This window comes from Dendropsophus ebraccatus, chromosome 2, assembly GCF_027789765.1.
Source record: "Dendropsophus ebraccatus isolate aDenEbr1 chromosome 2, aDenEbr1.pat, whole genome shotgun sequence".
Lineage (NCBI taxonomy): Eukaryota > Metazoa > Chordata > Amphibia > Anura > Hylidae > Dendropsophus > Dendropsophus ebraccatus.
In genome coordinates, this window is record NC_091455.1 from 11,636,144 (window position 1) to 11,662,588 (window position 26,445).

At 47.3% G+C, this 26,445-nt stretch overlaps 1 protein-coding gene across 1 annotated transcript in view; it reads right to left on the minus strand.

Annotated features, from left to right (window-relative positions):
• DENND3 (DENN domain containing 3) overlaps positions 1-26,309 on the minus strand; it is a 44,326-nt gene extending 18,017 nt beyond the window's left edge. Inside the window, exons 1-7 of the mRNA XM_069957037.1 lie at positions 24,978-26,309; positions 9,212-9,491; positions 6,926-7,041; positions 6,572-6,714; positions 3,282-3,390; positions 2,812-2,931; positions 597-815 (exon numbers count right to left, since the gene is read on the minus strand). Coding sequence (XP_069813138.1) covers positions 597-815; positions 2,812-2,931; positions 3,282-3,390; positions 6,572-6,714; positions 6,926-7,041; positions 9,212-9,491; positions 24,978-25,064 — 1,074 coding nt within the window. The 5' untranslated portion in view covers positions 25,065-26,309. The remainder of the gene's footprint in view (positions 1-596; positions 816-2,811; positions 2,932-3,281; positions 3,391-6,571; positions 6,715-6,925; positions 7,042-9,211; positions 9,492-24,977) is intronic.
• Between the last annotated feature and the right edge of the window lie 136 nt (positions 26,310-26,445).

A 26,445-nucleotide genomic window follows, 5' to 3' on the forward strand; every position in this document is an offset into this window, starting at 1 on the left:
CCCGCGCGCTCTAACTTCAGAGTGGCCTGTCAGCTGACAGGCCGCTCAGCCAATCACAGGCCGGGACCGCCGCAGCCTGTGATTGGCTGGGCCTCCTGTCAGCTGACAGGCCACTCTGAAGCTAGAACGCGCAGGAGCCGGGGAGAAGAAGACCGCAGCAGCAGCCCTGGAACGTGGATAGGTAATGTATATCGTCAGTCGCCAGCCATGCACCGCTATTACATGTAGCGGTGCGCGCTCAACGCCCGACGAAAATAGGTCCAAACCTATATCAACGATCAGCCGATGATCGTTGTCATCGGCTGATCGTTTTATTTATTACATGGAGCGATAATCGGCCGAATCGGGCCGATCTGGCCGATTATCGTTCCGTGTAATAGTACCCTAAGTGTCCAACCTCAATCCGTTTGCTGATGCAAGATTGGAGCCCCTAGCTGTCAGGGAATGCTGGGAGTTGTGATGCTGTTCAAAACTACATCCCGGGTCTCCCACCCTGCATTGGATGCACCTATAGGTTTAGACAGAGACTATCTAGAGTCTAAAGCCAAGACGTTTTACCCAAGTTGGGACATAATGTATTAGAATTGATGGCCGACCTTACAAACTTCCTTGTAGTGATCCAGGTGGCAGCCCATGAGAAAAGACGTTGGCGCCATGATGAAGTCCAGCATGAGGTGCGAGAGAATGGGCACAAAGGTGTGCTGCCACTTGATGGGGTGGAGGTAGACCATGAAGCACTCAGCGATGAGGGTTAAAAGGGCAAAGTCTGAGGAGAAGAAGACGATTCTCTGCTCAGTCAGGATACAGGCCATGATCTGTGGAGAAACAGGACATGATGATGTAGACCTTATAGGGGCCATACTGCTATAGGTCTGGGGAACACACACCTGGTGGACAGACAGTGGGAAAGTCAACTTTATTAAGAGGCACACGTCACATGTCTCCGAAGAGAATGGGAGGCCCAGGCAGAAGAAAAAAGGAGGCCCAGGAGGAAGGGAGAAACAGGAGGCCCAGGCAGAAGGGAACAGGAGGCCCAGGAGGAAGGGAGAAACAGGAGGCCCAGGCAGAAGGGAACAGGAGGCCCAGAAGGAAGGGAGAAACAGGAGGCCCAGGCAGAAGGGAACAGGAGGCCCAGAAGGAAGGGAGAAGCAGGAGGCCCAGGCAGAAGGGAACAGGAGGCCCAGAAGGAAGGGAGAAGCAGGGGGCCCAGGCAGAAGGGAACAGGAGGCCCAGACAGAAGGGAGCAGGAGGCCCAGGAGGATGGGAGAAGCAGGAGGAACAGGCAGAAGGGAACAGGAGGCCCAGACAGAAGGGAGCAGGAGGCCCAGGAGGATGGGAGAAGCAGGAGGAACAGGCAGAAGGGAACAGAAGGCCCCGGAGGAAGGGAGAAGCAGGGGGCTCAGGCAGAAGGGAGCAGGAGGCCCAGACAGAAGGTAGCAGGAGGCCCAGGAGGAAGGGAACAGGAGACCCAGGAGGAAAGGAGGAGCAGGAGGCCCAGGCAGAAGGGAGCAGGAGGCCCAGACAGAAGGGAGCAGGAGGCCCAGGAGGAAGGGAGAAGGAGGCCCAGGAGGAAGGGAGAAGCAGGTGGCCCAGGAGGAAGGAAGAAGCAGGAGGCCCAGGCAGAAGGGAGCAGGAGGCCCAGGAGGAAGGGAGAAGCAGGGGGCCCAGACAGAAGGGCGCAGGAGGCCCAGGAGGAAGGGAGCAGGAGGCCCAGGAGGAAGGGAGAAGCAGGAGGCCCAGGAGGAAGGGAGAAGCAGGAGGCCCAGGCAGAAGGAAGCAGGAGGCCCAGGAGGAAGGGAGAAGCAGGAGGCCCAGGATGAAGGGAGAAGCAGGGGGCCCAGGAGGAAGGGAGAAGCAGGGGGCCCAGACAGAAGGGCACAGGAGGCCCAGGAGGAAGGGAGAAGCAGGCCCAGGAGGAAGGGAGAAGCAGGGGGCCCAGACAGAAGGGCGCAGGAGGCCCAGGAGGAAGGGAGCAGGAGGCCCAGGAGGAAGGGAGAAGCAGGAGGCCCAGGAGGAAGGGAGAAGCAGGAGGCCCAGGCAGAAGGAAGCAGGAGGCCCAGGAGGAAGGGAGAAGCAGGAGGCCCAGGATGAAGGGAGAAGCAGGGGGCCCAGGAGGAAGGGAGAAGCAGGGGGCCCAGACAGAAGGGCACAGGAGGCCCAGGAGGAAGGGAATGGGAGGCCCGAGCAGAAGGGAGCAGGAGGCCCAGGCAAAAGGGAGCAGGAGGCCCAGAAGGAACGGAGAAGCAGGGGGCCCAGGAGGAAGGGAGCAGGAGGCCCAGGCAGAAGGGAGAAGCAGGAGGCCCAGGTAGAAGGGAGCAGGAGGCCCGGGAGGAAGGGAGAAGCAGGGGGCCCACGAGGAAGGGAGCAGGAGGCCCAGGCAGAAGGGAGCAGGAGGCCCGGGAGGAAGGGAACGAAAGGCCCAGGCAGAAGGGAGCAGGAGGCCCGGGAGGAAGGGAGAAGCAGGGGGCCCAGGCAGAAGGGAGCAGGAGGCCCAGGAGGAGGGGAGAAGCAGGCCCAGGAGGAAGGGAACGGGAGGCCCAGGCAGAAGGGAGCAGGAGGCCCGGGAGAAAGGGAGAAGCAGGGGGGCCCAGGCAGAAGGGAACAGAAGGCCAAGACATAAGGGAACGGGAGGCCCGGGCAGAAGGAAACAGGAGGCACATACGGAAGGAATATGAGGCACATACGGAGGCACACAACATTTACATTTCTAGGTCTGCAGGGATTTGAGTTCAGTCTGCAAGACACTACAAGGCATTTGGTGCAGTCTTACACACAAGAAGCGGAATCATCCGCCCCATTGTTGGCCATTACCTGTAACACTTGCTTCGGGCTGAAGCAGAGAAAAGGCAGGTGAAGATCCAGATCGATTATTGGGCTTTCGAGATCTTCTCCCGATGGGAAAACAATCTGCAGCGGCTTCATGCTGAACACCTGCAGGAAAAAAGTGCAACAGATGCAGCTCTGGATGTAACTGGAGTAGGAGATACACGCACAGGTCAGGTGTTACTCCACATTATATCACCAGACCAGGTGAGGCCACATGAGCACGCAGCAGATGTAGCATGATTTTACTGGCCCATTGGCTGCTGCATTTGTGCCTCACGTGGCCGACTATTTGGTTGGCCTCAACCTCAGGCTTTAATGGTACATATTCCCCATGAAGTTTTGGTGCCTGGTTTACAGTAAAGTTTTACCCTTTAAAATAAACACCTGCACAGCACAAGTATCCCCTGCCATACACACACACACGCCTCTCCTGATTCAGCAGATGTAGTCATTACCAGGTGGAGGGGTCCCGGAGGCGGACAAGGTATCAGAGATAATTTTGCAGCAAACTCTTTGATGCGCTCATCAAGACTAATCCTGCTGGACTTCAGATGTGGAAGGAGGCTGAAAATCATGAAACAATGATAAGTAAAAGACAATCAAGTGTTTGGCCTATCTGGATGACGCTTTGCGCAACAAGGACCTGCCGGTGATCAGCTGATTGCTGCAGGTCTGGCAGTGGCCACTGCAGGAGACAACTGGTACTGCAGGCCACCGATTCATATAAATAACTGGTTATGTAAAGTAGGACTGAGATTATTCCCCCACTGCGGGAAGTGGTCTGCTCTGATTAATGAATGGGAAGCAGAGTAGAAGTGGTTTAGCTTATCATGAAGGGGACATGGCTTGAGATGCAATACTGTAGGCTAATTTTGACACAAGATTTTGGGGCAAATTAAGCCAACCAAGAGGTCGTTTTAAGTCAAAAGTGTACACGGGCCGATTATCAGCCAGGGGGTCGCTGGAAATGCTTCTTTGGCCGATAATTGGCCCGTGTTAAAGTGGAGTCTGGGATATGTATATATTTGTGCTGTCAGTTTACAGATCACAAGCAGCAGTATATACTTACCATCCGTGCTGCTTGTGATCCGGCATCCCGCTCTCCAGTGCTCTGGCCACCGGCTGTACTTTCAGGCCCTGCCTCCTCCAGAATGACTGACAGCGGGGGAGGCAGCAGCCTGAAGATATAACCAGTGACCAGAAGAATCAGATGCTGGAATCACAAGCAGCACAGATGGTAAGTATTGCATGCACTGCTTGTGATCCTGAAAATGACAGCACAGATATATACATATCTCAGACCCCAATATATACATATCTGTGCTGTCAGTTTCCAGGGCTGCACAAACAATACAAGAATTATTTTGAGCAGCCTAGCTGCTCAAATAGTGCAGTGATGTAAAGGGAATTGCAAACGAGCAGCGATTTTACTGACCGGTGTTTGTATGCGACCCCCACAGCCAACGAATCTTAAAGAGTCACTGTCGTATTTTTTTTTTTTTTTGCAGAAATCAATAGTCCAGGCGATTTTAAGAAACTTTGTAATTGGGTTTATTAGCCAAATCTGCCATTATCTGCATGTAAAAAGCCTTTTCCCAGGTCCCCCCCCCCCATCCACTCTGAAAAATCTGAAAATTGTGACTTGTTGCAGGAGACGTCCCCTGTCTGTTCTAGGGAGAAGGGAGGGGGGAGGAGGAAGGAGGGAGTTAGCCGGCAGCAGAAAGCAGTTAACAGAGGATTACAGGCACGGAGCTGGGTGACAGCTGTAATCCGAGCTCAGACAGGTCACTGGTGACTGTCACAGGAGATATCCCGTGAGGGATTTGTAGATTAACTCTTTGTTGTCCTGTTTTGGTCTTTTCTTTAGCTCTCTCCATAGGAGAACAATGAAGACAGGGGGGAGAGCTTCAAACTGCTTTTTTATGATAAAAATGCATTTTTCGGATAATAAACCCAATTACAAAGTTTCTTAAAATCGCCTGGACTATTGATTTCTGCAAAAAAAAAAATCACGACAGTGACACTTTAAGGCCTAAAAGGACCTTTAGCTACTGTGATAAATTTGGTGAATTCTTAGACAGTCTAGGTATTCATTTTAGTAAATCTGTCTTAATGTTTGAAAATTGCTGAGCTGAAATCTGGAAACCTTGGACTCCTAGCAGAAAGGCTCTATTACTCCACTACCAACCTTTAGTTATCGATATGAAAGGTCAAAGGGGGTCACAAAGGCATCGATAATTACACATACATGTACATGTGTTATCTAAGTCAGCAAGCAGCAATGGAACTTCCTATTACAATCTGCTCTTACCACAAAGTTGTGAAACAACAATGGCATGGTGCTGGACCCCATATCGGTTCCCTTTTCACAGAAATGCTCAAAGGGGCATTGCACGCAAACATAACTTTTCATATGTTTCATCAGTGCAAAATGGTATGTCACTGTATTACATTATTTGTAGACTTTCATAGCTATTAATATTAGAGGGGCATTCCACTCAAACATAAATTTCCATATGTTGCGCAGGAGGACGTAAAATGTACGCCCTGCTAGGGTTATGGAGCGGGCTTTAGGGCTGAGCTCGCTCCATAGCAGGTGAGGACCGGCTGCTATCTGCAGCCAGGCCCCCGCCCTCACTGGCGGGCGGCCGCACACCATTAACATCTTAAAGGCCACAATTGGCGTTTAAGCATCTCCTGTCACTTACCGATTGGGACCCCCGCAGACACGCTGCGGGGGTCCCAAAGGCCTGACTGCTGGAGGTCTCTTATCTTCCTCCGTGCAGTCAGGTCTTCACTCTTCTGATAGATTCCAAGGGAACTTAAAAAGTGTAAAAAAAAAAATAAAAATCAATTAAAAGTTTTAAAAAAATGTCCCAAAGCCCCTCCACTAATAAAAGTGAAAATCACCCCCCTTCCCATTTTATACATAAAACACATAAAAATAATAAAGTTAATCAGCATATAAAATACCATAACCGTCCAATCTATTAAAATAAAACAATATTGTTCCCGCACGGTGAACGGCGTGAACAAAAAGCAGTAAAAAACTACAGATTGCTTTTTTTTATTACATTTTATGTATAAAAAAATTTATAAAAAGCGATCAATACATCCGATCTAGAAAAAAATGTTACTAATACAAACTAGAGATCATGACGCAAAAAAAGATGCCCCATACGATCCCGTAGGTGAAAAAATAAATAAGAGTCACTATAAGAGTCACAATGGGGCCATTTTAAATATGCCTGTTTGCAAAAAAAAAGTTGTACTGCTAATAAAAATAGTAAAACGTTAGAAAACCTAGTAAACGTGCATATCGCCGTGTTCAAACCGACCTATAGAATAAATAAAAAATGTCAGTTTTACTGTAAACTGCATTACGTAAACATGGAACCCCCACCCCCCACTCCAAAATTTGCGGAATTGCATTCTTTGACCCAAATTCACACCATAAATGATATTTTGGTGGTTCCGTCATTCATTTTATGACAGATTGAAAGATGCCATTACAAAGTACACCTGCTCCTGAAAAAAACAAGCCCTCACATGGCCCCGTAGATGGAAAAATAAAAGAGTTATGGGTCTTGGGCGAGGCGAGGAGGAAAAAACGAAAACGCAAAAGTGACAATTGGCCCAGTCCTTAAGGGGTTAATATTAATAGCTATGGAATACAGCATTGATGATCCACATTTCCATATAGATACATAATATAATTACAGGAACCACAGGCCTCCGCTCTTACCATGACAGACAATCCTTTAGGGCGTTGTAGTAAGGATATCGGGATATAACACAAAGGGCGAAAGATACATAAGCTTCATATGTCTTGGTGCTATTGGTGGAGGAGTCCCAGTAAACCTGCCCATTGGATAGTCCCAATGTATCCTGGGAACACAGATACTTATATGTACACAAGACCAAAAAAAATACAACAGAACATTTCCAGAACATCCACATTTCTTATACAAGTGTAAACAAGGACGAAGCTCCGGGGAGAGGCGTAATTATCAGTGTAATGATGGGGTCCTGCAGCCGTAAAGGGACGGTAATTACCGACTCCGCTGTACAAAGAACTTCTCTACTAGCATAGTCATACCTGAATGGACCTGGAGAACTGAGCAACAACTCCGTACGTCCTGTTCCCCAAAACATCTGTAAATATAAGGGAGTGGAAATGCTCCTCTGTAGGCTCAAAGGTCACTTGTAGCCCCCCTAGAAGGAGAGAAAAGCAACAAAGGAGACATTGGGGAAACCTTAGTGTGAACATACCCTTAGAATGATACAATTCGATATATCATCACAGTCACAGCTAGAGCTTCGAAGGACAGCACATGTATGGAGGATTGTGATCCCCAGTGTACAGTATCAGAGAAGAGGCTTTCTGACTACTGGAACTCCCACTTTTCACAAGAATTGGGGTCCCTTGTCTCTCAAGTGAATGGCTCAGTGCATTCCCATAGATCAATCATGTCAAACTCTGGCCCATGGTGCCATTATTTTTGGCCCGCCAGGCAATTCAGAGTTTTAATTACATCTGGCCCGCCATGGCTACTATATAAGAGACTATTGGGGAGGGCTGGCTACTATATAAGAGACTATGGGGAGGGCTGGCTACTATATAAGAGACTATGGGGAGGGCTGGCTACTATATAAGAGACTATGGGGAGGGCTGGCCACTATATAAGAGACTATGGGGGAGGGCTGGCTACTATATGAGTCTATTGGGGAGGGCTGGTTACTATATAAGAGACTATGGGGAGGGCTGGCTACTATATAAGAGACTATTGGGGAGGGCTGGCTACTATATAAGAGACTATGGGGGAGGGCTGGCTACTACATAAGAGACTATGGGGGAGGGCTGGCTACTATATAAGAGACTATTGGGGAGGACTGGCTACTATATAAGAGACTATGGGGGAGGACTGGCTACTATATAAGAGACTATGGGGAGGGCTGGCTACTATATAAGAGACTATGGGGGAGGGCTGGCTACTATATAAGAGACTATGGGGGAGGGCTGGCTACTATATAAGAGACTATGGGGAGGGCTGGTTACTACATAAGAGACTATGGGGAGGGCTGGCTACTATATTAGAGACTACAGGGAGGGCTGGCTACCATATAAGACTATTGGGGAGGGATGGCTACTATATAGGAGACTATTGGGGAGGGCTGGCTACTATATAGGAGACTATTGGGGAGGGCTGGCTACTATATAAGATACTATTGGGGAGGGCTGGCTACTATATAAGAGACAATGGGAGAGGGCTGGCTACTATATAAGACTTTGGGGGAGGGCTGGCTACTATATAAGACTTTGGGGGAGGGCTGGCTACTATATAAGACTTTGGGGGAGGGCTGGCTACTATATTAGAGACTACAGGGAGGGATGGCTATCATATAAGACTATTGGGGAGGGCTGGCTACTATATAAGACTTTGGGGGAGGGCTGGCTACTATATTAGAGACTACAGGGAGGGATGGCTATCATATAAGACTATTGGGGAGGGCTGGCTACTATATAAGACTTTGGGGGAGGGCTGGCTACTATATAAGTCTTTGGGTCAGGGCTGGCTACTATATTAGAGACTACAGGGAGGGATGGCTATCATATAAGACTATTGGGGAGGGCTGGCTACTATATAAGACTTTGGGGGAGGGCTGGCTACTATATTAGAGACTACAGGGAGGGATGGCTATCATATAAGACTATTGGGGAGGGCTGGCTACTATATAAGACTTTGGGGGAGGGCTGGCTACTATATAAGTCTTTGGGTCAGGGCTGGCTACTATATTAGAGACTACAGGGAGGGATGGCTATCATATAAGACTATTGGGGAGGGCTGGCTACTATATGAGACTATGGGGGAGGGCTGGTTACTATATGAGACTATGGGGGAGGGCTGGTTACTATATGGGAAACTTGGGAGCTGGCTACTATTTGGGCACTATTGGAAGGGCTGGCTAATATGTGGGGCAATTTTTTGGGATTGGCTATTACATGGGTTGGGGTTTAATCATGTCATAGCAATTTATCATATTTCACGGGTCTGGGAGGCTCACACCACTGACAGTGCCAGGAACACCGCACGCTGCTCTTACAGTGCCAGCACCGCGGTATTCACGCTTCAATAATTATCAAGGTTGGCCCGCGACTTTGTCCAATTTTTTAATTTTGGCCCACTGTGTATTTGAGTTTGACACCCCTGCCATAGATCGTGAACAGCAGAGGAGCAGCAGTCACTCCTCCCCGGATAACGCCCAACTCATCCTATACTGCCCAATCTCTGACTCTCCAGGCATGATAGGAATATTAGCAACAGCTAGAGGGCTGCAGGTCTGACACCTGTGCTGTAAGGCATATAGGAGAGCGCATGTCTACCTGGGAAGCAGAGTTGGGGCAGTCCTGCAAAGTCGATGTCTTTGGGAACGCTGATCTCCTCGGTGGTGGTCTCCTTATGGTCCACGTTGTTACCAGTCCCCGAGTCCACCTTGGGCCTTTCCTTCTTTTTCCGGAAGGATCGCCTCTTCCCAAATTTCGGGGGCTGGCTCTGGACTGCAGACGAGCTCTGTGATTCCTCCTTGAGTGCAAAAGGAGGGCTGAATGCATTGATGACTTCTGGTTCCAGGACCCGGAGGCTTCTTATACCTTTTTGGGCAACCTAAAAGGTTAAAAAAGAAAATCCAAAAATTGGTTAAAAAAATTAAATTAATGAAATTATTGCCCCCCCCCCTGTTTGATTGGGGGGGGGGGGGTCTAGCTGCAGTTCTTGTGGGCTGCAGCAAGTTTTCCTTCTCTGTATTTCATATTCTATGTGCAAAACAAGAGTCCGTGGAGCCTCAGTTGCGAGTCTCAAAACACGGGATAGCCAGATATCTCTAGCCTGTTGCCAACGGGGTGCCTCCATGATGGGGAGAGCACCACACCACCCTGATAAATAGCCCCTTAAGTCCCACTCGGTATTGGAACATAAATAGGGAAACAACAGGGTGGCCCCTTTTTGTCAATGTCTAACTCAAGGTGCGAGTATTGCGATCATGACAAGGGCTTGCCAAGGCAGGCATCCACCCACAGACAGCCGTTTCGGGGTATTTGCCCCTCGTCAGTGTGGAGCAGGATTCTGGCTAGTTGGGGCAATGACAAATCAACCAACAAAACACAGTAATCACTGAATTCAAGGAGAACAGTGAAAAAAATTGGGGGGCATCAGTGGAGACTCTTGATTGAGTGCTTCAGTGGAATTTTTGGGGATTTAGAGGGGAAGTATCAAGCAGGTTAGACAAATCTAACTTGCTGATAGCTCCCGAGTGAGCACAGGGCGCTGAGGATTAAGGTATGACTCTTACCTATATCTTCTGTTAACTTCATCCTCAGTCCCGTTGCTAAGCCGTTAGGAGCACTGGGGGCGTGGCTACTGCACCTCCGAGCATTGATCCGCCCCTCCATTGCTAATCATAAGGGGGCGGGCCAGGCAGAGGCAGATCACTGCTCAGGGGTGGGGCTACAGCCAAAAGAAGGTCCGCCCCCCTTTAATGATTATCAATGGAGGGGGCGGGCCGAATCAATGCTAGGAAGGGCGGCAGCCATGTCTCTAGTGCTCCTAACGGCCTATTGGGCACAACTATCAGCACAGGAACGGAGCTGAGGATGAAGGTAACAGACATGCCTTCATCTTCAGCATCCTGGGCCCACTAGGGATCTGTCGGCAGGTAAGATTTCTCTAACCTGCTCATTGTTCCCCTTTAAAACGTCACCAGGAGTAACTTGTTCTCAGACGTGTTAATAGCTACTGATCCAGGACCTGATGTGATCTGAGATACAGCCGGGTGGAGTGTGCAGCAGTTCGCGTCTCTCCCTGGCTGTCAATTCCTCACTTCATTACAGTCAATGGAGCAAACAAGTAAGAAATAGGGCGCACTGTCATGCACACCCCCTATCTAAGGATGACACTGAGAACCGATGCGATCAATAACGTTGTCTAGCTTTGATGCATAGTCTATTGTAACCTTAAAAGGGTTATTCAGGATTAGAAAACCATACCTGCTTTCTTCCGGCTATAGCGCCCCTCTTGTCCTCAGGTTTTGTGTGGTATTGTAGCTTGTTGTAATACCACACACAACCTCAGGACAGGGGCAGTGCTGTTTCTGGAAGAAAGCAGCCATGTTGTTCCAAACCTAGATAACCCATTTACATCTACCTACTGTCCCACCAGTGGATCAGGCCCTGTGAGGGGATAAGACACAATGTTAGTTTGAGGGAAAAGTAAAGATCATTAAAGGGACAGATCATCTTTTAACCAAAACTATTTTCCATTCAGGATTGTGGATACAAGCGTATAGGCCAATGCGGGAAACGGCTGCCACCAATATGTACATGATAACGGTATCACAAAGACACGGATATGTCGCCACTGATCCTGCACATGTGAGATACCCAGAGACGTCTCCACATGCGACCACCAGAGGCACATGCAGTTATCTTTCTGCAAACACATCCGAGTCGATGTCCTCTAAGCGGAGTCACTACATAGGCGCCGTCATTTATACAAAGTCTGCATAGATCATTATTAGGCCAGGTTCACACTTGCAGCAGCTCAGTCCTCAGATTACAAGTCTATGGAGATGGGAGGAGGAGTGCCTGGGAACACAGCGAGAGACAGAGGGAAGGACAGCTAAAACATATCCTGCAGAGCAGAAATGCTCTAAATCATGGGTCTCCAAACTGCGGCCCTCCAGCTGTTGCAAAACCACAGTTCCCATCATGCCTGGACAGCTAAAGCTTTGGATTTGGTTGTCCAGGCATGATGGGAAATGTAGTATTGCAACAGCTGGAGGGCCGCAGTTTGGAGACCCATGCTCTAAATGCTACTAAACTTCCATATACAAGAGAAATAATGGCCCGATATAGCGCCGCTCCACATGTGCACACACCGCGGCTTATACTGAGGAGCAGAAACGCTTTATTATACGTATAACATATGGCAGCCATGACCGCGGCCATTCAGCATATAAATGACACACAAAGCACAGTAACATCCTTCTTCGTTCCTTCTCAAAATTTATGCAAGTGTCAGTATTCACTGCAGTCCTGGCATTCTATTCATGAAGAAGGGAGCTCAGGATGAGCATCATAACATCCTGCACAGGCCGGTGGGCTGCAGCACATGGAATTGTGGGAAGAGACATAAAAAGAGAGACTATATAATATAGATAGATAGATAGATAGATAGATAGATAGATAGATAGATAGATAGATAGATAGATAGGAGATAGATAATAGATAGATAGGAGATAGATAGATAGATAGATAGATAGATAGATAGATAGATAGATAGATAGGAGATAGATAGATAGATAGATAGATAGATAGATAGATAGATAGATAGGAGATAGATAGATAGATAGATAGATAGATAGATAGATAGATAATAGATAGATAGATAGGAGATAGATAGATGATAGATAGATAGATAGGAGATAGATAGATAGATAGATAGATAGATAGATAGATAGATAGGAGATAGATAGATAGGAGATAGATAGATAGATAGATAGATAATAGATAGGAGATAGATAGATAGATAGATAGATAGATAGATAGGAGATAGATAGATAGATAGATAGATAGGAGATTAGATAGATAGATAGATAGATAGATAGATGATAGATAGGAGATAGATAGATAGGAGATAGATAGATAGATAGATAGATAGATAGATAGAATTAACCCTGTGACGACTGTCAGTGAATTGATGCAATCTGTAGGGGATTCTGGGTGAAAAATAGAGAAGAATAAAGCAGAATCCGGGGCTGTAAGGTGCGGTCATGTATGTGTCAGGCTGCCCTGATACAGAGAAAGAAAAGCACAGTAACCCATTCAGGTGTGAAGCCCTACAGGGAAGTCAGCAGAACCAGACAACACGCAGACGTAGCAGAGCCGAGTTTAGAAAACATAGAGAGGTCTTTGGAAAGGCGCTCCATTTTCATTAAATGCCCTGACAGCATTAAAGGGGTTGTTCACCAAAAAGTTGTTTTTCTTTCAAATCAGAGATTTGCCAGAGATTTATAATGTACTTCTTTTTAAAAATCTACAGTCTTCCAATACTTATCAGCTGCTGTATGTTCTACAGGAAGTGGTGTATTCCTTCCAGTTTGGGAAGTAGAAGAGGTTTTCTATGGGGATAGTTCCTGACATGGACAGAGGCGGCAGCAGAGAGCACTGTGTAAGACTGGAAAGAATACACCACTTCCAGTACTTATCAGCTGCTGTATGTCCTGCAGGAAGACTGGATATTTTTTAATATAAGTAAATTACACTTTCTGCTGGCACCAGTTGACCTGAAAGAAAACATTTTTTGGTAAACTACCCCTTTAAAGTGTTAGGGCATTCTGCGAGTTGTAGTTCTGCTAAGAGACACAGGCTAGAAACCACAATTCTTCAGGGTTAGGTTTTGGGCTCTAAAGACAACCCGGCAATGGCTGAAAAAACATTGTGGTCAGAACTTTCTATTTTAGAAGGAAAGGCCTTTACCTCCAGCAGACAGATACTAGTTATATTGCGTAAACCATCATGCAGATCAGTTTGTGTTACCCAGAATATCCCGGCTTACCGGCAGCTGACAGAGGTGAGCACAATGACTCAGACACCAGGAGTTTCCTCATTGCCCAAATAACTGTGTAAAAGGCTGAAATAAGGTGAGGTGTGCGGCATGAGGCGTCCGCTCCGCAAGGAAGAAGATCTACAGCAGGGTTCTCCAATCTCTGACTGACTACCACTCCCAGCATCCCCTACACTGCATAATGAGAGTTGTAGTTGTGGAATACAGGTCAGGTATATGTTGTCCTAAAGGAATAGGTGGACGTACAATGTACCTGGAAAGTTTTCAGCCCCCTACACTTCTTTCACTTATTATGTCGCAGCCTTGTGCTAGCAATAATCTGCACTCAATACCCCGAGAAAGGGAAAACAGAAGTTTAGAATTTTATTAAGTTAAATTTATTAATTAGGAAAAACCTAGAATTTTTACATGGACATCAGTATTCGGAGCCTTTGTTATGACATGTGACATTCAGCTCCTCCTATTCCTCCTGATCATCTCAGATGTTTTTCCACCTTTATTGGAGTCAGTGATAGTAAATCCAGCTGATTGGACGGGATCAGGAAAGACTCTGCCCCCTTTTATATGAGGTTTCATAGCTGACAATGCATCAGAGAAAAGACAAAGCCAGTAAGAGGAAAGAGCTGCCTGTAGAGCTCAGAGACAGGATTGTGTGGGGGAGGATAAGGAGGAGGAGGAAAGAGCTGCCTGTAGAGCTCAGAGACAGGATTGTGTGGGGGAGGATAAGGAGGAGGAGGAAAGAGCTGCCTGTAGAGCTCAGAGACAGGATTGTGTGGTGGAGGATAAGGAGGAGGAGGAAAGACCTGCCTGTACAGTTCAGAGACAGGATTGTGTGGGGGAGGATAAGGAGGAGGAGGAAAGACCTGCCTGTAGAGCTCAGAGACAGGATTGTGTGGGGGAGGATAAGGAGGAGGAGGAAAGACCTGCCTGTAGAGCTCAGAGACAGGACTGTGTGGGGGAGGATAAGGAGGAGGAGGAAAGAGCTGCCTGTAGAGCTCAGAGACAGGATTGTGTGGGGGAGGATAAGGAGGAGGAGGAAAGAGCTGCCTGTAGAGCTCAGAGACAGGATTGTGTGGGGGAGGATAAGGAGGAGGAGGAAAGACCTGCCTGTAGAGCTCAGAGACAGGACTGTGTGGGGGAGGATAAGGAGGAGGAGGAAAGAGCTGCCTGTAGAGCTCAGAGACAGGATTGTGTGGGGGAGGATAAGGAGGAGGAGGAGGAAAGAGCTGCCTGTAGAGCTCAGAGACAGAATTGTGTGGGGGAGGATAAGGAGGAGGAGGAAAGAGCTGCCTGTAGAGCTCAGAGACAGGACTGTGTGGAGAAGGATAAGGAGGAGGAGGAAAGACCTGCCTGTAGAGCTCGGAGACAGGACTGTGTGGGGGAGGATAAGGAGGAGGAGGAAAGACCTGCCTGTAGAGCTCAGAGACAGGACTGTGTGGGGGAGGATAAGGAGGAGGAGGAAAGAGCTGCCTGTAGAGCTCAGAGACAGGATTGTGTGGGGGAGGATAAGGAGGAGGAGGAGGAAAGAGCTGCCTGTAGAGCTCAGAGACAGAATTGTGTGGGGGAGGATAAGGAGGAGGAGGAAAGAGCTGCCTGTAGAGCTCAGAGACAGGACTGTGTGGAGAAGGATAAGGAGGAGGAGGAAAGACCTGCCTGTAGAGCTCGGAGACAGGACTGTGTGGTGGTGGTGGTGGAGGAGGAGGAGGAGGAAAGAGCTGCCTGTAGAGCTCAAAGACAGGACTGTGTGGAGGAGGAAAGAGCTGCCTGTAGAGCTCAGAGACAGGACTGTGTGGATGAGGAAAGAGCTGCCTGTGGAGCTCAGAGACAGGACTGTGTGGATGAGGAAAGAGCTGCCTGTAGAGCTCAGAGACAGGACTGTGTGGAGGAGGAAAGAGCTGCCTGTAGAGCTCAGAGACAGGACTGTGTGGAGGAGGAAAGAGCTGCCTGTAGAGCTCAGAGACAGGACTGTGTGGAGGAGGAAAGAGCTGCCTGTAGATCTCAGATACAGGACTGTGTGGAGGAGGAAAGAGCTGCCTGTAGAGCTCAGAGACAGGACTGTGTGGAGGAGGAAAGAGCTGCCTGTAGAGCTCAGAGACAGGACTGTGTGGAGGAAGAGAGAGATGCCTGTAGGGCTCAGAGACAGAGACAGGGGACAAACATATGTCTCTATCTGCTACACCTACAGCTCTCAAGAGCACAGAGGCCTTCTTAATTTTTAAATAGAAGACATCTGGAACAACCAGGACTTTCTAGACCTACCACCCCACAACACTAGGTGATCAGGGTAAAAGCGACTTTGTAAGAGAGGTGATCAGGAACTGTCTAGATCAGCGCTTCTCAAACTTTTTCTACTGGAGCCCCATCCAACAGGAAAAAATTGTGACAGGCATCACCATCTGTGTTTGAAGTCCATGCATATATAAACTATTGCTCAGTCTACCCTTCTTTTGTCTCCTAAACTCTGTATAACACCAAATAAGTACAGAATGAGCCAGTAATGTTGCAGTCAGGGAAAGGACAGTGCAGTTTAGAGTCACTTTTGTTTAAAAAAAAAAAACTGCCTCCGCAACTGAGCCTCACCTACAACTAGGGGGCGCCTCACCGTTTGAGAAGCACTGGTCTAGAGCAGCAGCAAATACTCATATAACAGTACCTGACATGGACAGAGGTGGCAGCAGAGAGCACTGTGTCAGACTGTCCTTCCTGCAGGACATACAGCAGCTGATAAGTACTGGAAGACTGGAGATTTTTTTATAGAAGTAATTTACAAATCTGTATAACTTTGTGACACCAGTTGATTTAAAAACATTTTTTACCCTCTGCAGCACCCAATGAAGTAACTGTAACTATTAGAGAGAAATCCCACAGTGCACTGCACCATCCACCATCGGGCAGTAGTAGTTTCTGTATTACACCCTGACTCCTTGTAGGGGATGGAATGCTTTACGAATATATAAGACGCGTCACTTACACCTTTCCATGTCATGTGATGGAGCGCGAGTTACTAATATACAGTAATAATAGTTTCCGTGCGTCTCAGAGGTCTCTCCATGGAGCCGCAGACGGGAATGAGTAATAAGGGACTAAGCTTGTCCTTCCATGGGTTACATCCTGTTCCTTTGCCAGGTTCAGGCGGGTTTATGAAGGCCGTGTATGTATTCAGTGACAGCTATTTACTTAGTAGGCAAATATAAGGCGGCACAAGGGCAAAAAGTATAGTGAACAGCAGCAGCGGGTACACACTGGGTATCTGGGTGAAGACTGCCTAACAAAAGCAAAGTCTTCCTTATAAGAAGTTTTCAGCCTCAATCTATGGACTTGTAGTTATCCTGTATGGCGCTGTGTGCCGCCATATGGTGCTGTGTGCCCTATAAACATTGCTACTAGAGAACAATAGCTTGTAACATGGTCTTCAATGGAGCAAGTCGTCAGCTCCTCTATGGCTGTCACATTACATATAGTACAGCAGTGTGGAGAAGCCCCGGGGGGTCGGACTGGTTATCAGAAGAAGGATGTTCTGTCATGTCCATCAGTACGCCCGCAGCTGATCCACCGCCCATCAATGTCACTTTTATAAATCCATCATCTTTGACAGTAGAGATTAAAGGGAACATAAAATATCATCCATGAAATATAAACCATGAACGTCGCCCCTTCCCCCTCCGGAATAACTAATGACGAGACAAAAAAAAATATTCACACCCAACAACAAAGTTACAGAGAAGGCACAAAAATGTGACGCCATATAGCAAACCTGAAATGTGGCCAAACTGGTTGTCACTTTCCCACCGAGCTAAGTTTACACAGAGATGCTGAATGCACAAGTATGTGATCAACCCACATAGTGAAACACCGAGGAACAAACCACTAATAGGTAAATGTCATTACATAAGTAGATTATAATAGTTATATTGTTATACATAGGAGGCAGTATTATAGTAGTTATATTCTTGTATATAGGAGCAGCATTATAGTAGTTATATTCTTGTATATAGGAGCAGTATTATAGTAGTTATATTCCTGTATATAGGAGCAGTATTATAGTAGTATATTCCTGTATATAGGGGCAGTATTATAGTAGTTATATTCCTGTATATAGGAGCAGTATTATAGTAGTTATATTCCTGTATATAGGAGCAGTATTATAGTAGTTATATTCCTGTATATAGGAGCAGTATTATAGTAGTTATATTCCTGTATATAGGGAGCAGTATTATAGTGGTTATATTCCTGTATATAGGAGCAGTATTATAGTAGTTATATTCCTGTATATAGGAGCAGTATTATAGTAGTTATATTCCTGTATATAGGAGCAGTATTATAGTAGTAATATTCCTGTATATAGGAGCAGTACTATAGTGGTTATATTCCTGTATATAGGAGCAGTATTATAGTAGTTATATTCCTGTATATAGGAGCAGTATTATAGTAGTTATATTCTTGTATATAGGAGCAGTATTATAGTAGTTATATTCCTGTATATAGGAGGTAGTATTATAGTAGTTATATTCTTGTATATAGGAGCAGTATTATAGTAGTTATATTCCTGTATATAGGAGCAGTATTATAGTAGTTATATTCCTGTATATAGGGGGCAGTATTATAGTAGTTATATTCCTGTATATAGGAGCAGTATTATAGTAGTTATATTCTTGTATATAGGGGGCGGTATTATAGTAGTTATATTCCTGTATATAGGAGCAGTATTATAGTAGTTATATTCCTGTATATAGGAGCAGTATTATAGTAGTTATATTCCTGTATATAGGAGCAGTATTATAGTAGTTATATTCCTGTATATAAGAGCAGTACTATAGTGGTTATATCCCTGTATATAGGGGGCAGTATTATAGTAGTTATATTCTTGTATATAGGGGGCGGTATTATAGTAGTTATATTCCTGTATACAGGAGCAGTATTATAGTAGTTATATTCCTGTATATAGGAGCAGTATTATAGTAGTTATATTCCTGTATATAGGAGCAGTATTATAGTAGTTATATTCCTGTATATAGGAGCAGTATTATAGTAGTTATCCCCGACATGGAGAGAGAGGAGCGGCCGCTCATCCCACATATGGCTGACACTAGTGCCGCTAGGCCTAATTTTAAAACCGTCAGGGTGTCGGTATATAATTTGATCAAACAATAATAGCCCCATGTACCACGTGCAGGTCCCCTGGTTCACACGGGTCCCTACGCTAACTCACCACCGTTTTGGTCAGCGACCGCCACTCCCGCAAAGCATGCACGTACAGGGAAGGGAGGCCATGGAATGGCCTTGCAACCCCAATGTCACAGGACCAAACTCAAAGTGCCCCCCCAAAACCCGTCCGGCACCACCAGCGGGGAAGGCTGCCCCCAAACAACACAAGCATGAATGTGATATTGCACTCACCAATGCTGCTGCAAGCAGAATGGGAAGGACATGAGGTACTGACATGTGAGCACAGGTATATCCTGCCAATTTGGATCATGTGGGTCTTAAGGGGGAGTGCCAGCTGCTCAGAAAAAAGAGAACTGTAAAACACGACATGGAGAGAGAGGAGCGGCCACTCATCCCACATATGGCCGACACTAGTGCCGCTAGGCCTATTTCAAAAACCGTCAGGATGTTGGTATATAATTTGATCAAACCATATTGCCGCATGTACCACGTGCAGGTCCCCTGGTTCACATGGGTCCCTACACTAACTCCACACCGTGCATGCACAAGCAGGAAAGGGGGCCATAGAATGGCCCTGCAACCCCAATGTCACAAGACAAAACCTAAGCGCCCCCCCCCAAAACCCAGCAGGCACCACTGGCGGAGAAAACTGCCACCAAGTAACAAGTGTGAATATGATCTTGCTACTCACCATTGCTCCTGAAGGTACACTGGGAAGGATAGGAGGCACTTGCCATGTGTGTACAGGTGCTTCCTGCTTATTGGGGTGACATGGGTTTTACAAAAAGCAGTGCAAACTGCTCAGAAAAGGGAGAAAAGTAAAATAGGAGCAGCTGCATCTTACACCTATGGCTGACACTAATGCCTCTCAGCTACATTTAAAATCCAACGCCAGGATGTTTGTATATAATTTCATCAAACCATATTGCCTCTTGTACCACGTGCAGGTCCCCTGGTTCACATCATCGACCGCCAACCCCACAAATTGTGCACAAGCAGGGAAGGGGGGCCATAGAATGGCCCTGCAACCCCATTGTTACAAGACCAAACCCCAAGGGCCACCCCAAACCCAGCAGGCGCAGCTGGCAGAGAAAGCGGCAACCAAGCAACACAAGTGTGAACAAGGGTTGGTGGCCGCTGACTGACACAGTGGTTAGTGTAGGGACACATGTGGGCCACCGGACCTGCAGGTGGTACATGGGGCAATATGGTTTGATCAAATTATATACCAACATCCTGGCATTGGTTTTTAAATGTAGCCGAGAGGCATTAGTGTCAGCCACAGGTGTGATGTGCAGCAGCTCCTTTCTCTCCATGTCGCATTATAGTAGTTATATTCTATATAGGAGCTAGAGATGAGCGAACCGGGTTCGGGTCCATCTGAACCCGAACGGCATTTGATTAGCGGGGGCTGCTAAACTTGGATAAAGCTCTAAGGTTGTCTAGAAAACATGGACACAGCCAATGACTATATCCATGATTTCCACATAGCCTTAGGGCTTTATCCAACTTCAGCAGCCACCGCTAATCAAATGCCGAATGTTCGGGTTCGGATGGACTCCAGCATGCTCCAGGTTCACTCATCTCTAATAGGAGCCATATTATACTCCATGCTGTAAATGAACATTGCAGGGCGTCTTCTTCAGTTCTATTTGGGGCCATGCAGCAATAAAAATAATGTAATATTGTCTGCCTGTCAGAATATGAAAATAATTGGCAGCTTTTCAGTCATTACTGATTCTAACTAGGGGATCTCCATAGATATCTCAGAATCAGCTCCTTCATATTGGGGACCAGACAATGTTACCACTCATCATTGTCTCCTGGTTACACAATGAACCCTTCCTTCCTTCCTTCTTGTTTTCGGCTGCCAAATTTCAAAAATTCCTCAACTTTACAATTCAACTTTTTGTTCCTCTTCTGGTTCTGCATCTTTTTGGCACCTGAATGATTATAGGAAATGAAATTATAAATCTCCCAACAAGATAGAGTGGTCGGCACTGCTGTAGGCTATAGCGTCTCTTGGAGGTGTTGCACTAGCGTGTGTATATGGACATACGGTGTGTCAGTTGGGGTGGTGCTCACGATGACACGTGACAGCTGTTTCGCACGTAGATGACACGTGACAGCTGTTTCGCACGTAGATCACGTGCTTCGACTGACAGTCGAAGCACATGATCTACGTGCGAAACAGCTGTCACGTGTCATCGGGGGAGGGGTTGGCGTCCTCACCGAAGTGAGCAGATCAAGCACTATGTCTGCATGAAAAAAGTGAAATAAAGGAGTCAAGCATACGGGTGAGTGCCCTCATTCTTTCTTCTTCTATAAATGAAATTATAAATCTTTATTAAGTCTTCATGTTTATATGATGAAAGGTTTTACTTACGTAGGCCAAAATAGATACTTTAAGGAGTGCACCACGTAACTCACAGCCACAAAGTCCTACCTACCCCAACCTCTGCTCTATGATCCTCCTGTTAAGGGCCTTTAGGAGGGACCCCTTGGAAACCAGGCAAAATACATTTAACCTTTTAATTTCCTACACACCTGGCAAAATACATTTAACTTCTCATTTCCTACACACCTGCCTATGGTACACTGTAGAAGTAATGAAGTGCCGTTAGTAAATTAAGGACACTGTGATTCTGCTTAGTCAGCCTGGCGGGCTCCTGATCGGGTTTTTGTGTGAATAAGACCATGGGCATTGGGATGTCCCATGGACATAGTCAGATTCTGATCTGTGAATTCCGTCTTTCCTTCTTCCTTGTGAGGATAAGGGAAGCACTTAGTTCTTTACATGGAAATTTTTTGACATGACGAATCGAGTATTTCCAGCTGTGTGGATAGCAATTTAAAGGGATACTCCGGCAAAAATCTTTTTCTTTCAAATCAACTGGTGTCAGAACGTTATCCCCTTTGCTGCCACCTCTGTCCATGTCAGGTACTGTCCAGAGCAGTAGAGGTTTTCTATGGGGATTTGTTACTGCTCTGGACAGTTCCAGTTCCCTTCACATTACCCACGATAAAAACCTGCTCTAAAGATTTAAAAAAATGAGTTTCTTAGCAAACTATTTGATCAAACAGAATGTACCATCTCACCACACCAAGATGCCCTCAGAGAGATGGTCCTACTCTAGCAATGGCCTCTCTTGGGCTCACATTAAGAGGTGGAATTCAATCAGAATCCCGCCTGCCTCAATGTGCAAATGAGATGCCTCGTGGGCCTCCGCCTCTTTTATAAACACACCCCTAGAGTGTGTTCACACCTATCGGATCCGCAGCAGATCCGCAGCAGATTTGATGGTGCAGATTTGATGCTGTGTTCAGTTTTTTTAATGAAATCTGCTGCGGATCCGGTAAGTGTGAACGTACCCTAAGGGTACGTTCACACTTACCGGATCCACAGCTGATTTTCTGCTGTGGATCCGCAGCAGATTTTATTTAATTAACTAAACACAGCATCAAATCTGCACCATCAAATCTACTGCAGATCTGCTGCGGATCCTGTAGGTGTGAACGCAATTTACAGAGGTACTTCAGGGAAAAATGACTTTTCGACTATCCACAGAATAGGGGAAAAGTAGGAGATCACAGGAGGTCTGACCTGTGTACACCCTGCCAATCTCCGTATCGGGCCTCAGGCTTCTGTGTTATGAATACAGCTGCGGGTACGGTACGTGACCCTTAGCTCTATTCATTCCTATGGACTGACGGAAAGAGCAGAATACACTGGAAGAGGGCTGTCCTCGCCTCTTTCCGTGAGCTCTATTCATAATACAGAAGTTGGGGTCCCGATACGGAGATCAGATTGGGGTACAGAGGTCAGGCACCACGTGATCTACTTTTTCTTAGAATACCTCAGTAGGGGTAGCTTCACACGTACTGGATATGTAACTCGCCCCTTTAAACCCCCGCAGCCCCCGGCGGCTGTGTGTGAGGCTCCCGGCTCCCGTCGGTCCCAATCAGCCAATCAATGATTGGCTGATGGGGAGCCTCACACACAGCCGCGGCACTGAGCAGGTAATGTATGCTCCGGGACGGGGGCTGCAGACGGCAGGCGGCGGGGAGTTAATGGGGCTGGGTCACATATTAGCGGTGGAATTAAAATTCCTCTGCGGGTATGTGCCCCATTCAACTTCACACTACCAGGAAACGCAGCTGATTTTGCTGCAAACTCGCAGCGTGAAATCCCCTGCAGATCCGGTACGTGTGAAGCTACCGTTATGCCTACAAATTGGGCATGAAGGATCAAACTAACGAAGCTCGGGTCCCCAGCCGCTCCCTGATTAGAGAGGGGACCTGAGTTGTGAAGTGTGAGGTCCGCTCAACCAGTCAGCAGCCGTAGTGGGGTCTCGCACTGGCTGGCTGAGCACACGTCACAGGATAGAAGACAAGTAAGATATTGAGGCGGGTCCAACAGCTGTACCCCCAGTTGTCTCCAAATAGACCCCAGTCTGCTTTGTTTTGAATAAAGCCGTGAGTACCGTACTTGACCTGCAGCTCTATTCATTTTCTATGGAGCTGCCGGAGAGAGTAGAGTACAATTCCATAGAGAAAGAATACAGCACCAGATCACATGCTGTAGCCGCGGCTGTATTCAAAACAAAGCAGCCGAGGGCGATATGGTGATCGACTGGGGGGGTGAGTTTGTTTTAAGTTAGAATACCCCTTTAACCCGTCTTTATGCTGTAGAGGCCTCAGCACCTTGCACATGGCACTTGTGGTTCTATTCACTGACAGAAGAAAGCTCTATACCCTGTGAGGAGCTCCATGTTAGATGCACATTCACTTCCATTGAGTCCTATGGAAGCCAAGACAGAAGCGGAGCAGACTGGATTTACACTTTACTTACCTGCATTACTGGAAATAAACCAATTCCCACATTAGCAGCATACCACCCACACCCTGCCTCAACCTGTCCCCAACCAGGCAGCAATTTCCATATAACCATCTCACACTCGGCTGTGAAAGGTTGGATCGTGACTTTACACCCCGGTGGATTCATTCATCACTGTGACAAGTGCACATATAAGGTTTACAGAGTCCTGGCTCACATGCAGGATGGGGATCAGGATTACCGGGAACTTCCCTGCAGTCTTACTCATATGACCCACATGCTCCCCATCCTGCAGGTCGCCATGTCAGCTCCTGAATCACTCCGACATTACCCGTCACCTGACTGTAACCAGGACTTGTCCAGATACTGCCATAAAGAACTTAAAGGGTTAATTATACCTATAATTACTAACACTTGAGTGAAGACACTGTCACCGCGTACCATCTCCACTAACTCACTGATACTTATGATGGGAATTGTCGTTTTGCAACAGCTGGAGGGCCGAAGGTTCCCCATCCCTGCTGTAGACAGTGAGAACAATAGTTTTGAGAGGACCTGTCAAACTGTTCTAGTTCGGCAACATTCTCCGAACACTCAGCATTTGATTCCCGAGGCTGAGCAATCTGGATGCCGCCCTAGGGCTGCCAGGAAAATATGGTCTATGCCCTGTGTCTGGATCTGTGTTTTCCTGGACTCCCTAGGGCGGCATCCAACTTCTTCAGTCAAATGCCGCACTGAAGATTATCTCATCTCTAGAAGTATTAGTGGTCTTTCAGTCAACCCGTGCTTAAAGGGAACCTGTCAGCAAGAAGACAGAGCCGAACCTACCCTACCCCTAATAGAGTGCCGGATACTTACCTCCTCCTTCTGGTGACGCTTCAGATGTCGGTCCAGTCGCCGCCGCTCATCTTTGCACTCATTTTGCTAATGAGAGGAGTCCGCTGCCCAAACGAAATCCCTTAGTAGTATCACCGGAAGCGTCACCAGGAGGAGGAGGTATCTGAGGCTCTACAGCTGACAGGTTCCCTTTAAGAGCTTTCTCCATTCTTGGAGCCATAAGAGGTTCCCTTTAAGAGCTTTCTCCATTCTTGGAGCCATAAGAGGTTCCCTTTAAGAGCTTTCTCCATTTTTGGAGCCATAAGAGGTTCCCTTTAAGAGCTTTCTCCATTCTTGGACCCATAAGAGGTTCCCTTTAAGAGCTTTCTCCATTCTTGGAGCCATAAGAGGTTCCCTTTAAGAGCTTTCTCCATTCTTGGAGCCATAAGATGTCCCCTTTAGGAGCTTTCTCCATTCTTGGAGCCATAAGAGTGGACCTATTATTATTTGAAGTGATCAGGGGTGGATTATCTTTGCTCTAGTCTATTGGCCAAACATCATACATTGAGTGATGTCACCGAGTGATGTCAGCCACCTTAAGATCAGTGATTTCATCCCAAACTCGACGATGCCTTGTTCTCTACCACTCTGCCAAGTATATTATGTGCACTCACAATAATTCTGCCTTCATCAGACACCTCTCAACCTACCTTGTCGATCTCTCGGATCTCATTCAGAGGAGGCCCCACCAGGACACAGATCTCCAGCAACCCAGAGGGAAGTTGTGCCTCTTCCATGTTTGCTGAATGTTCAAGACTGATGGCGCGAATGGAACCAAGACTTAAGAACGTGCCAGGCTACAAAACCAATAGGGCCAGATCGCCACTGTCACTATTGGGCATTGGGGTCAGGGTAAAGCAAAATCAACCAGCGGCCCCAATGGGGCCCTGAAGTCAGATCCAGACAGAGGGGAACTAGGCAGAAAGCCGATGCATGACTACAGAGAGACTGGCGTCCCAGCTGGCACAGATTGGGTAGACTGGATGCAAGCAGCTCAGGCCACTTAAGACTATCTGATGTATGAGCGCCATGGCCTATAAGAAGAGGTAGATACTACAGTGCTTCTGGATAATCCGGATATAGGGTGGCAGCTCACTGATAAAAAGTACAGAAGACTCGAGTCTAGAGCTTGGGCAGTGCTACACGAATCTGCTTCCCATAGTTCACAACAGGGCACAGAGAACGGTCCACGCAGAGGAGTCCGCGATCCGCAAGGTACTGCCAGCAATCCAGGCGGCACAAGGGATCAGATGTTCATCAAACTGCTACAAAGTAAACATAAGAGTGTAGAATCCCCCACGAAGGTGAGTATCCAACAATCCTACAGACCAGATCTGGCTGCTGGTCCAGACTTACAGCCGTGATCCAAGGAGCAAAGCCGGCTACGGTAGCGGGATGCTATAGAGAGTCTCACTGTGATGGGGGCCGCTCATGGTCATGCTGGTAGCCAAGCCACAAAGTTTTTAGCGATGATCCAAGAGTATGCAGCGTATCCAGTAATACCCTCTGTGCTATAGTATGCGGAATGGGAGGAATGCACCATGCATGGGAGGAATGCACCATGCATGGGAGGAATGCACCATGCATGGGAGGAATGCACCATGCATGGGAGGAATGCGCTATGCAGGAGAGGAATGCACCATGCTTATGGCCTGGGCATGGTCAAATATACTCAGATATCAGGGTTGGGCATCCTGGATCAGCAGCTTTATCCTCAGATATGGAAGTTCTTAAGGTTCACAGGATCCAGGATCAGCAGGGACACACAGAGAAGCTGCAGAAGTATAAAAGTCAGACTTCAAGGAGTGAACTTGTGCAGAGTTTCCAGCTGAGCAGAGTCTGTGGCAGTAATGGCAGAAGTCCAATGTATAAGCTGCAGGCCTCAGTTCCCCGGCTCCGGCTCCCGATCTGTCTCCAAGACACCAACAACCTGTGCCGCCTCCTGCGCCGCTCTCCACAACTGATAGCAAACTAGGGCGTTACCGATCCGTACTCCTAGCCCCGCCCACAGCGCCGTGGTCACCTCATAACTCCGCCCACATCAGGGAACAGTTTACTGTAACCACGCCAACATACACATAGCCACGCCCACACTGCGCGGCGTCCTGTCAGAGAAGG